This window comes from Chiloscyllium plagiosum, chromosome 21 (assembly GCF_004010195.1).
Source record: "Chiloscyllium plagiosum isolate BGI_BamShark_2017 chromosome 21, ASM401019v2, whole genome shotgun sequence".
Classification (NCBI taxonomy): Eukaryota; Metazoa; Chordata; class Chondrichthyes; order Orectolobiformes; family Hemiscylliidae; genus Chiloscyllium; species Chiloscyllium plagiosum.
In genome coordinates, this window is record NC_057730.1 from 32,118,521 (window position 1) to 32,129,949 (window position 11,429).

An 11,429-nucleotide genomic window follows, 5' to 3' on the forward strand; every position below is an offset into this window, starting at 1 on the left:
TGTCACTTCCTGCCCCACCCCTGGTTTATCAGGTGACGGCAGGCGGGGGCGGGGCAGGGGCCCAGTTCCCTCTCCAGGGCCCAGAGATACAGTCGCTGCAGGTGGTAGGGCAGCGGTGGTTCCCCCCAGGTTAGTGCCAGGGTGTGGCTGGCTGGGTGGGGCGGGGCTTGGGTGCCCCAGGTCAGGTGTTACAGCGCCAGGGGCTGGCGTTGAAGACCCAGGGGTTTCTCTAACGGGGTTGGGGGGAGGGGGATGTGGGGTCAGGTACGGGTTTGGGGGTCAGGGTTCCTGCGCCGGGGCGATGCTGGCACGGCCGCAGGGGCATTGTCGTGCCAGGGCGGGGCAGGTCATGGGCTAGGTGTCGGGGAAGGATATAGGGTTGTCTCCCCGTGGGCGGGCCTGACGCATCGCGTCTTCGAAGGATATAGGGTTGTCTCCCCGTGGGCGGCCTGACGCATCGCGTCTTCTTCTGCGCCTTCTGGCCAGCCAGACGCTCACCCCCCTCCCTCCCAGAGGCCGGAGCATCGGAAGCCTCCGGTGCCGGGGCTTGTGGTGTAGACTTTGGGGGAGGGGGAGCGGCGGCACCACCATCAGCCGTTGGCACGGGCTGGGCAGCCTTCTGGGTGGGGCAGTTTTTTCTAATGTGCCCCACCTCGCAGCACAGGTGGCACCGCACGCCGTCCAGAAGGTGCGGTAGGCCGCGCCCTCATGGAGGAGGGTGAATGAGCCCTCGGTGACCTCCTCCCGGGCCAGGCAAATGAACACCTGGCGTCGGAAGGAGTATATGTGTCGGAGGGCGGGATCCTTAAGACCGAGCAGGAGTAGTTGGACCCCTGACCGGATCTCCCCCACGGTGGTGAGGTGGGGGAGAAGGAGCTCGCTGGCAATGACAGGCGGGACGCTGGAGATCACGACCCTCTGGGCCGTAACCTCCAGAGGGTCGACGGGCAAATGTGTCCCGCCCACAGTGAGCCCCCTCTCCACAGTCAGGTGGACCGCCTGCTCAGTCTTAAGGAAAAAGACGGCCTTCCCGTACATCCGGGCCGAAGCGACGATGGCCAGTGGGCCGACCACACTAGCCACGGCCTTGCTGCAGGCCTCGATGGACATGTTGGGGTGGGGATAGGCCTTTACCCCCAGGCGTTTAGTCAGGTGCCTGAAGGGGGTTGCGGGCGGGGTTGGGACAGCCGAGCCTAACGCAGCGGCTACGCCGGCGTAGGTGTGGCTGGGCCCCGCGACCTTCAGGCTCGCCATACTCTGCTGCTGGATATTGGTAGGCCCCAGGCAGCAGCGGTGGAGGTGGGCGTCTGGCAGCAGCAGAAGTCCTGGGAGGTGCCCAAGGCGAGTCCCAGTCAGCAACGGTGGAGACCGGCCTCAGGCAACAGCAGCGGTGGAGGCAGGCCTCGGGCGAGTCCCAGGTAGGCCCTTGGTCGCAGTGGTGGGGGCAGACCTGTTGGGGAGGGCCCCCAAGGCAAGTCCCAGGCAGCCCCAAAATTGAGTCCCAGGCAGCAGCAGTGGAGGTGGGTCTCCAGCAGTGGCAGTGGTGGAGGTCCTGGGGAGGGACAAGGCAAGTCCTAGGCAGCGGTGGTGGAGGCAGGCCTCAGTGTTGTAGGCAGGCCTCAGGCAAATCCTAGGCAGGCCCTTGGTCACAACGGTGGGGGCAGGCCTGTTGGGGAGGGTCCCCAAAGCAAATCCCAGGCAGCCCCAAAATTGAGTCCCATGCAGCAGTAGTGGTGGAGGTTGTGGGAAGGGGCCCAAGGCGAGTCCCAGGCAGCGGTGGTGGAGGCAGGGCCTCCGGCAACAGCAGCAGTGGAGGCAGGCCTCTGGCAAGTCCTAGGCAGGTCCTTGGTCATAGCGGTGGGGGGCAGACCTGTTGGGGAGGGTCCCCAAGGCAAGTCCCAGGCAGCAGTAGTGGTGGAGGTTGTGGGGAGGGGCCCCAAGGCGAATCCCAGGCAGCGGTGGTGGAGACAGGCCTCAGACAACAGCAGCAGTGGAGGCAGGCCTCTGGCAATTCCTAGGCAGGCCCTTGGTTGCAGTGGTGGGGGGGCAGACCTGTGGGGAGGGTCCCCAAGGCAAGTCCAAGGCAGCAGCAGTGGAGGTAGGCCTCTAACAACAGCAGCAGTGGTGGAGGTCCTGGGAGGGGCCCCAAGGCAAGTCCCAGGCAGCAGCACTGAGGCAGGCCCCAAGCAGCAACAGCTGAGGCAGGTCCAGGCAGGGTCCCAGAGACCAGCAGTGGGAGTGGGCCCCAGGTCAGCAGCAACACTCCCTTGACCTGGGTGAGGCCCTGGCTGCAGCTCCAAAAGTAGGCCCCAGACTCAAAATCTCTCACCTCCTTCTACTTCTGCCTCCTCCTCTTCTTCCTTCTTCTTTCCTTCCTCTCTCTCGATGCAGGGCAGCTAGTCCAGGGACAGTCCCCTTCAAGGAGGAGAGTCCTTGCACGCATGCACACACACTGATTCAACTCTCAAGATAGGCAAACACCTGAGTGGCCAGTGACAAGCACTGCCCTTCACATCAAAGGGCAATGCTGCATGACCCTCAGTTTATTTTCTTTTTTTTTTAATTTAACCCCCACACTACCACCTAAGTGCGGTAGTGCTTATTTTTTTCCCAGCACCCATGGTGTGTGTGTGCAGGTGTGAGACACAGTGGAAGACACAAAGTGCACGAATCTTTATTCAAATTCCACCACCAGGAAGATAGGAAAACACCCGAGTGGCCAGTGACAAACACTGCCCTTCACTTCAAAGGGCAGTGCTGCGTGACCCTCAGTTCATTTTTTCTTTTTTTTCTTTTTTTTTTCTTTCCCCCAGCACCCATGGTGTGTGTGTGCAGGTGTGAGACACAGTGGAAGACACAAAGTGCACCAATCTTTATTCAATTTCCACCACCAGGAAGATAGGAAAACACCCGGGTGGCCAGTGACAAACACTGCCCTTCACATCAAAGGGCAGTGCTGCGTGACCCTCAGTTCATATCTGGGACTGTCAGGCATCTAATTGGTGGGAATTAGTCATTATCAATCTTTAACAACTCCACTGTCATCTCCAAGGATAATGGAAGCTGAGCATGATCGATCTTGAAATGTATTGGCCCAGTGATTCCTATTCATTGAGTTTACTCATGTCTCTTCACAGAAACAATGCAACAAGACATCTCTTTGAGAAACTAGACCAGGACACTCTGATGGCCATAAACGAGCTTTACCGCTTAATTGATAATCCCAACAACACTCATGTGAAAGCTCTCCACCAGCTTGCTGCAAATAACCAAGATGACATCCTGTTCCCAAATATTCCATTGATGTGGATCGAGTTGGTTACCCAAGAGTACAGCATCGTATCTGATCTCATCACCAAGAAACGGCACAGGATTAATGGTACGGTGAAAATCGAGTCCTTTGAGAGCATCAACACACAGGATCAAACCAAACTGGTTGGCTTCCATCTGGTGAGTTCCACTTCCAGTCTCCCAGCTTCAAATTAAGCTCCTTTGGGCCCAAAGATAACATGGGGAGTGGAGGGGGTTGTGAAACAAAGCTCAATGAAGGGGTCAGAAGGAAGATGGCATCCTTTGTATCGAGTGGCCCAAATGACCAGAGTAAACAGCCTGGCACTGACCATAGTGAGCAGGCTGATTCTGACAAAAACACTAGGTCAAGATCTGACCAGGATGAGAGAGTGGATTAGACTGACCTGAATTAATGGACTGCCACTGACTAGATCAAGCATACTGCCACTGACCAGAGTGAATTGACAGGCATTGACATATTTGGCTAGACTGGCACTGACCAGAGTGAATAGGAGGCACCAACTGAAGTGAGTAGATTGGCATTGAATTGCATGAGTGGACTGGTGCTAACCAGTGCAAGTGGACTGGCATTTAATGAACTGAGCAGACTGGCGATGATTCGCCTGGCACTGACTGGAGTAAATAGACTAGCTCTGATTGTTTTAAGGGACTTGTTAGAGTGAGTGAACTGGCACTGACCAGAGCAAATGGACTGGCACTGACTGAGGTAAGTTGATAGACATTCACAGGGTGAATGGACTGGCAGTGTTTAGAGCAAGTGGACTGGCTCTGAATGGAGCAAGTGGACTGGTGTTGTTTGGACTAAATGGGTTGGCACCGCCAGGTCTGGTAAACTGGAACTTATTGGAATTAAATGAATTGATGCTGACAGGAGCACGCAAACTAGCACTTCCTAGACACAGTGGGTCTGGTGCTGACCATAACAAGTGCACTAGCACTGACTAGAATGAATGGACTTTGTATTAGCTAGAACAAGTGGGCTGGCACTGATTAGAGGGAGTGGATTGGCCCTGGCAGGAGTGAGTGAACTGACACTGACCAGAGCATGTGGACTGGTGCTGACTCTATCAAGAGGATGGGTGTTGACCTACTGAGCTATCAATGAAGAGTGCAAATGGCAATGACCTTGTGCCTTCGTGACTGCTGCCTCTCTTAGTGATAACATTTCTCTTCTTTCCCTCTCTATGGTGACAGTGCGACAAGGACAATAATGAAAACTCTACCTGCATTATATACACATTCAGCTCAGGCATAACTGCCATTCAGAAATGGTACCGACTGCACTATCTCAATATCATGGCACAGGTGCCTCATGAAAAGAAACTGCAGATGGGTTACTCCGCTGATGACCTCATATTCAGCTGTCGGTTCGATGGACTACCATGTGATTCAAGGTTAATGTATTGAGATTTTTAATGTATTAATTATTAAACCTTAGCTAAATGGACAGTGCTCTAGCCACTGGTTGTAGTCATGAGTTCAAGGCTCTCTCCAGGCTAACATCCCTTTTGCTCTGGCAACAGTACTGCTAAAGGGTAATGCTGTGGGAGAGCTGCACTGTCAGAGGAGCAATATTGAGAGTGCATTGTATTGTGGGAGCTGCAATATTGAGGGAATGCTGCACTGTAGGACTGTATTGAAGGCACACAACAGAGGACCGTAATGAGAAAATGTTAAATTATCAAAGCAGCAGGATGGAGGGAGTGCTGCACTGTGGGAGGATAATAATGACAGAATGATGCACATTTGGAAGGGAAGCACTGAGGGAATCTATCAGATGGTGCTGCACTATTAGAGTGGCATCACTGAGGGAGTGCTGCCTTGTTGGAGGGGCAGCACTGAGGGAGTGTTTCAGAGATAGAGCTCTGAGGGGTTCTGCATTCAGTGGAGCTGTACGGAATGGATGCAGCAATATTAGAGGGGTGATAATGAGGAAGTGCTGCAATCAGAGGAACAGTAATGACAGACATTCTGAAGCCAAACACATGCTAGCTAAGTGACAGCATTTGTCCTTTTTTTCCAATGACTGCACTGCCTTGTTCAGCTACTAAGATTTGTGTCTCTGTCTGTCCTTAATGCAGGAACTTCAGCCTAATGCACCATCCTCTGCACGGAAACTGTTTCACCTTCAACAGTGGAGAGAATGGCAGCATTCTCCAGACCATCATTGGTGGCAGTGAAAATGGTAAGAAAAAAAGCAGACATTAAAAAATATTTACCTCCAACAGAGAGGCAATGTTCAAGATTAAAGCGAAAACTGAACTTCAAGTGAGTTCTATTTAACTCTGGTAGTGCAATATACTCTGGCCCCTTGGATGGGCCAATCCTTTATTCTGACCCCTCTATGTAGCTGAGAGTAAGGTGACTTGATAAACTGATGGTCTGTCACTATTATACTGTAATACAGTTATTAAGTCCATATCATAAGGATGAGAAATGGGTCACATAGTTTGTGAGGAATTCAATGAACTTTTATCACTGCTTTACATACACACACTACAATCACAGGTACTGATGTGTCTCAGCTCAAGCTGAGCAATTCAGATGTACTGCAGCACACTTCCCTTAGCATGCAATGTTGCAAGAGGTCCCAGCTCATTAAGATGAAAACTTAGATCCTTTACTCTGGTCCCTGGGAGCAGCCTAACCTTTAATATAGGTGTGGCCTATCCATCACTCTTGAATCCCTGGGTGTGGATTGCACCTTACACTAGCCCGTGGATACAGATTTTATTCTGGGCCCCAGGTGCAGCCTACCCTTTATTCTGGTCCCTTTTTGTTACAAAGTTAAGTCACACAACTTGAGGTTACAGTCCAACAGTTTATTTAAAAGCACAAGTTTTCGGAGCACTGCTCAGGTAGCTAGTGGGGCAGGATCAAGGACACAGAACTTATAGTAAAAGGTAAAATTGTCATATAACTGATATGATGTATTGAACAAACCTCGATTGCTGTTAGGTCTTTAATCACTTAGAATGGGGATGCAGGTTTTGAGTGATTAATATGTAAATTCCAGAACTCATTTCAAGTCATATTCCCGAGATAACTTAAGCTTTTATTTTAAAAAAGTGACACCTTAGCTCAGGCAATGCATTAAAGGTGTGAGGTTAGCGTCTGTCTGTATCCCAGCCTTGGGTCAGACTGGTTCTATTTTCAAAGTAAGAATTTATAAAATGTCGCATGGACTGATTGCCTATAAATTGTGTTCTTTTTGAACAAAACAAAATAAATCTGCACAAACAAATCTGCAAATGCAAATTCACTCAATAGACTTGTGCGTGCGCGCGCGTGCGTGCGCGTGTGTGTGTGCGCGTACATGTGTGCGTGTGCGCGCCTGTATGTGTGCGTGTGCACGCGTGTGTGTGTACACATGCACGCGCTTGCTTGATAGTGTGTGTGCATGAGTGTGATGGAGATATGCCTGTGAGAGGATGTGCACGTGAATATGAGTGTGGGTGTATGTGTGTGTCTGAGAGACAGTGTGTTTGAGAGTGGGTCTGTGTGAATGTGATTGTGTGTAAGAGTGTATATGTATGTGTGCTTGTGCATGAGTGTACGTGTGAGAGTGTAGAGTGTAGTGGGGTCACCTGTAGTGTGACATGAACCCAAGATCCTGGTTGAGGCCATCTTCATTGGTACCGACCTTGGCTGTCAGCTTCAGTTCGACGACTCTGCATTGTTATGCTGCATTCTATTTTGTTCAAAAAGCACACAATCTGTAGGCAGTTAGACAGACTCTAACTCACACCTTTAATGCATTTTCTGAGCTGAGATGTCACCTTTTTTTTAAACAAAAGCTTAAGTTATTTCAGGAATGTGACTTGAAATGAGTTCTGGGATTTACATATTAATCACTCTAAAGCTGCATTCCCATTCTAAGTGATTAAAGACTTAACTGCAATCTAGGTTTGTTCATTACTTTGCATGTTGAATGACACTTTAATCTTTTACTCTAAATTTTGTGTCCTATGATCCTGCATCATCATAGAATCATAGAGATGCACAGCATGGAAAGTGACCCTTCGGTCCAACCCGTCCATGCCGACCAGATATCCCAACCCAATCTAGTCCCACCTGCCAGCACCCGGCCCATATCCCTCCAAACCCTTCCTATTCATATACCCATCCAAATGCCTCTTAAATGTTGCAATTGTACCAGCCTCCACCACTTCCTCTGGCAGCTCATTCCATACACGTACCACCCTCTGTGTGAAAAAGTTGCCCCTTAGATCTCTCTTATATTTTTCCCCTCTCACTCTAAACCTATGCTCTCTAGTTCCGGACTCCCCGACCCCAGGGAAAAGACTTTGCCTATTTATCCTATCCATGCCCCTCATAATTTTGTAATCCTCTATAAGGTCACCCCTCAGCCTCTGACACTCCAGGGAAAACAGCCCTCGCCTGTTCAGCCTCTCCCTGTAGCTCAGATCCTCCAAACCTGGCAACATCCTTGTAAATTTTTTCTGAACCCTTTCAAGTTTCACAACATCTTTCCAATAGGAAGGAGACCAGAATTGCACGCAATATTCCCACAGTGGCCTAACCAATGTCCTGTACAGCTGCAACATGACCTCCCAACTCCTGTACTCAATACTCTGACCAATAAAGGAGAGCATACCAAACGCAGCCTTCACTATCCTATCTACCTGCGACTCCCCTTTCAAGGAGCAATGAACCTGCACTCCAAGGTCTCTTTGTTCAGCAACACTCCCTAGGAGCTTACCATTAAGTGTATAAGTTCTGCTAAGAGTGACCAGTGGAGTGCCATAAGGATCGGTGCTGGGGCCTCTACTTTTGTCATTTACATAAATGATTTGGATGTGAGCATTAGAGGTACAATTAGTAAGTTGATACCAAAATTGGAGGTGTAGTGGACAGCGAAGAAGGTTACCTCAGATTACAACAGGATCTTGACCAGATGGGCCAATGGGCTGAGAAGTGGCAGATGGAGTTTAATTGCTCCAAAAGCTTGTACTTTAAAATAAACGTGTTGGACTATAACTTGGTGTTGTATTATTTATAACTTTGCCCACCCTAGTCCAACACTGGCACCTCCACATCATGGCCTTTTTGTTACAGTCCACTACCAGCTAACAATGTACAGCAGGGCTTAATTCTGGATCTTTCACAACTTGAATAGCTCAATTAGCATATGGATTAACTCACTGAAACTATCAAGAAACAAAATCTTATATCATTCATTTTGCATCTCATATTTCTCTTTATTTTTCTTCCTTCTCCTCCAGCAATTTCAATTTGTTTCCTAAGTTTTGCTAATGATTATAACCACAAAGTAGATGACCTTCAAGACAGACTTCATCTTGCATGTAAAATCTGACCGATATCCATCAAAATCTCTGACTGACATCCATCTCAAACTGACTGATAAGCATCTCAGCCATATGAGGTGTTATTCTCTTCTATACCCATTATCCTCCTATCAACAGTTTCAACTTTACATGAAACACACTGTCCCACTCGATAGATCCATGATTGCACTCAGGAACTAATATTACACAACTGGGCAGCACAGAAGGTGATAATTTGAACCATTGTGCCTGTGATGGATGGCTCTTTGAAATAACTCCAATTTTCCCCAGTACCTGAGTTTTCTTTCCCAAGCATTTATCCAATTTGCTTTCAAAAGTTCATATAAAGTTTGCTTCCCTCAAATGTTTCCAGTTGAACATTCCATATCCTCTATATAAGACATTTCTTCAACCTCTCCTTTTATTCTTTAAATGCTTGTCCTTTAGTTACCAAATTTTCAGGAGGATTGGGCAATCAGCCATGGCTCAGTAGGTATCTCTATTGTCCTCTTTGTTGGAAGCTCATGAGTTCAGGCACCCCTCCCAATTTGAGAATCTAATCCTGACAATCCAGTATTGAGGGAGTGCTAAACTGCTGGCAGCGCTGTGTTTCAGATGAAATGTTAAACCAAACTCCTTTCAGATGAATATACAAGATCACATGGCACAAATCAAAGAACAGCAATGGAGTTCTTCCAGAGGTCCTTGCCAATATTTATTCCTCAACTAAGCCTTTATCCTCGGTTGGCAATGGCTAGCACGTGGGGACACAGCTTTATATAGATAGATATAGAACAGATGACAGGGGTAGTTCTTTAATCCGAGAGTAGTAGGGATGTGGAACGCACTGCCTGCAACAGTAGTAGGCTTGCCAAATTTAAGGGAATTTAGATGGTCATTAGATAAACATATGGATGAGAATGGAATACTATAGAATAGAGAGCTTCAGATTAGTTCCACAGGTTGACGCAACATTGAAGGCCGAAGGGCCTGTACTGTGCTGTAATGTTCTATGTCTAAAATAGCTGAAAATGTGTTGCTGGAAAAGCGCAGCAGGTCAGGCAGCATCCAAGGATCAGGAGAATCGACGTTTCAGGCATGAGCCTTTCTGCAGGACTGTATAACTCTTTCAGTAGCTCCATTGCCATCTCACTAAATTCTCTGGGATGGGGCTCATCTTTTGCAGTAACTGACCAACCTTCACTTTAACTAGATTTTTGAGTAATCACAGTTTATTAATTCTAATCTCCAAAAGTCTCTAATTTTTCAAATGCCAATTGGTCCATAGTATTTCTGGAAGGTTGTCTGAATCTTCCTTTGTGGAGCAGAGATAGCCTGTCTCACAAAGTGAGTCCATTGGAGCAGTGCACTTGGGAGATGATGTATATGGACCCCTCTCCTGCTCGGAATGTTCTGGAATTAAAACAGTTCAGTGATCACTGTCCATACAGTCCTCCCCCCAATGTGATGTCACAGGTCATGCTGAAAGAAGTGACACAAAATTGTGATCGCCTGCTTTTGGAATGAAACTGACTGCACATTTTGCAACCTGCACAGGTCCAGGGATGTACAAGAATAAGTTTGTGATTTTTGGTGGTGATGAAGTGCTTAGAAAGGCTGGTCATGGCATTAATCAACTCCAGCCTCCCCACTATCTTGACCCACTCCAACCTGCTTATCAGACCAACAGATCCACGTCAGATGCCCTATCACTTTCCTTTCACTCCTCCTTAGAACATCTTAACACCAAGAACAACTACGTAAGAATCCTACTCATTGACTACAGTTCAGCCTTCAACACTATTACCCCCTCTAGACTGATTACTAAACTTAGTGATCTCGGACAAAGTCCCACTCTCTGCAACTGGATCCTCAGTTTCCTGACCCACAGGCCACGTTGGCAGGGTGGGAGGAGGTGTAGTCTAGGTAGCTGTGGGAGTCGGTCGGTTTATAGTAAATGTCCGTGTTGATTCAGTCACCCGAGATCAAAATGGAGAGGAATAGGAAGGGGAGGGAGGAGTCTGAGACGGTCCAGGTAAATTTGAGGTCGGGGTGGAAGGTGTTGGTAAAGTGGATGAACTGTTCAACCTCCTCGTGGAAGCACGAGGCCACGCCAATACAGTCATCGATGTAGCGGAGGAAAAGGTGGGGGATGGTGCCAGTGTAACTGCGGAAGATGGACAGTTCCACATATCCTACGAAGAGGCAGGCATAGCTGGGGCCCATGCGGGTGCCCATGGATCCTCCTTTGGTTTGTAGGAAGTAGGAGGATTGGAAAGAGAAGTTATTCAGAGTGAGGACCAGTTCAGTCAGTCGAAGGAGGGTGTCAGTAGAAGAGTACTGATGGTACGGTGGGAAAGGAAGAAGCGGAGGGTTTTGAGTCCTTCATGATGGGGAATGGAGGTGTACAGGGACTGGATGTCCATGGTGAAGATAAGGCGTTGGGGACTGGGGAAACGAAAATCACACCCCCCACCAACCCAACCTCCACTCCTGGCACCTTCCCCTGCAACCACAAGAAATGCAAAACTTGCGCCCACACCTCCCCCCTTACTTCCCTCCAAGGCCCCAAGGGATCCTTCCATATCCATCACAAATTCACCTGCACCTCCACACACATCATTTACTGCATCCACTGCACTTAATGTGGCCTCCTCTATATTGGGGAGACAGGCCGCCTACTTGCGGAACATTTCAGGGGACACCCGGACCAACCAACCCAACCACCACGTAGCCCAACACTTTAACTCCCCCTCCCACTCCACCAAGGACATGCAGGTCCTTGAACTCCTCCATCGCCAGACCATG

General features: G+C 48.9%; 1 protein-coding gene across 2 annotated transcripts in view; it reads left to right on the forward strand.

The window, feature by feature from the left end:
* The window catches only part of LOC122560396 (amiloride-sensitive sodium channel subunit gamma-like), a 40,980-nt gene that overhangs the window by 11,465 nt on the left and 18,086 nt on the right, over window positions 1-11,429 (forward strand). For both annotated transcript variants that reach the window (XM_043711027.1, XM_043711028.1), the window contains 3 exons: window positions 3,138-3,450; window positions 4,507-4,706; window positions 5,394-5,497. In XM_043711027.1, coding sequence (XP_043566962.1) covers window positions 3,138-3,450; window positions 4,507-4,706; window positions 5,394-5,497 — 617 coding nt within the window. The remainder of the gene's footprint in view (window positions 1-3,137; window positions 3,451-4,506; window positions 4,707-5,393; window positions 5,498-11,429) is intronic.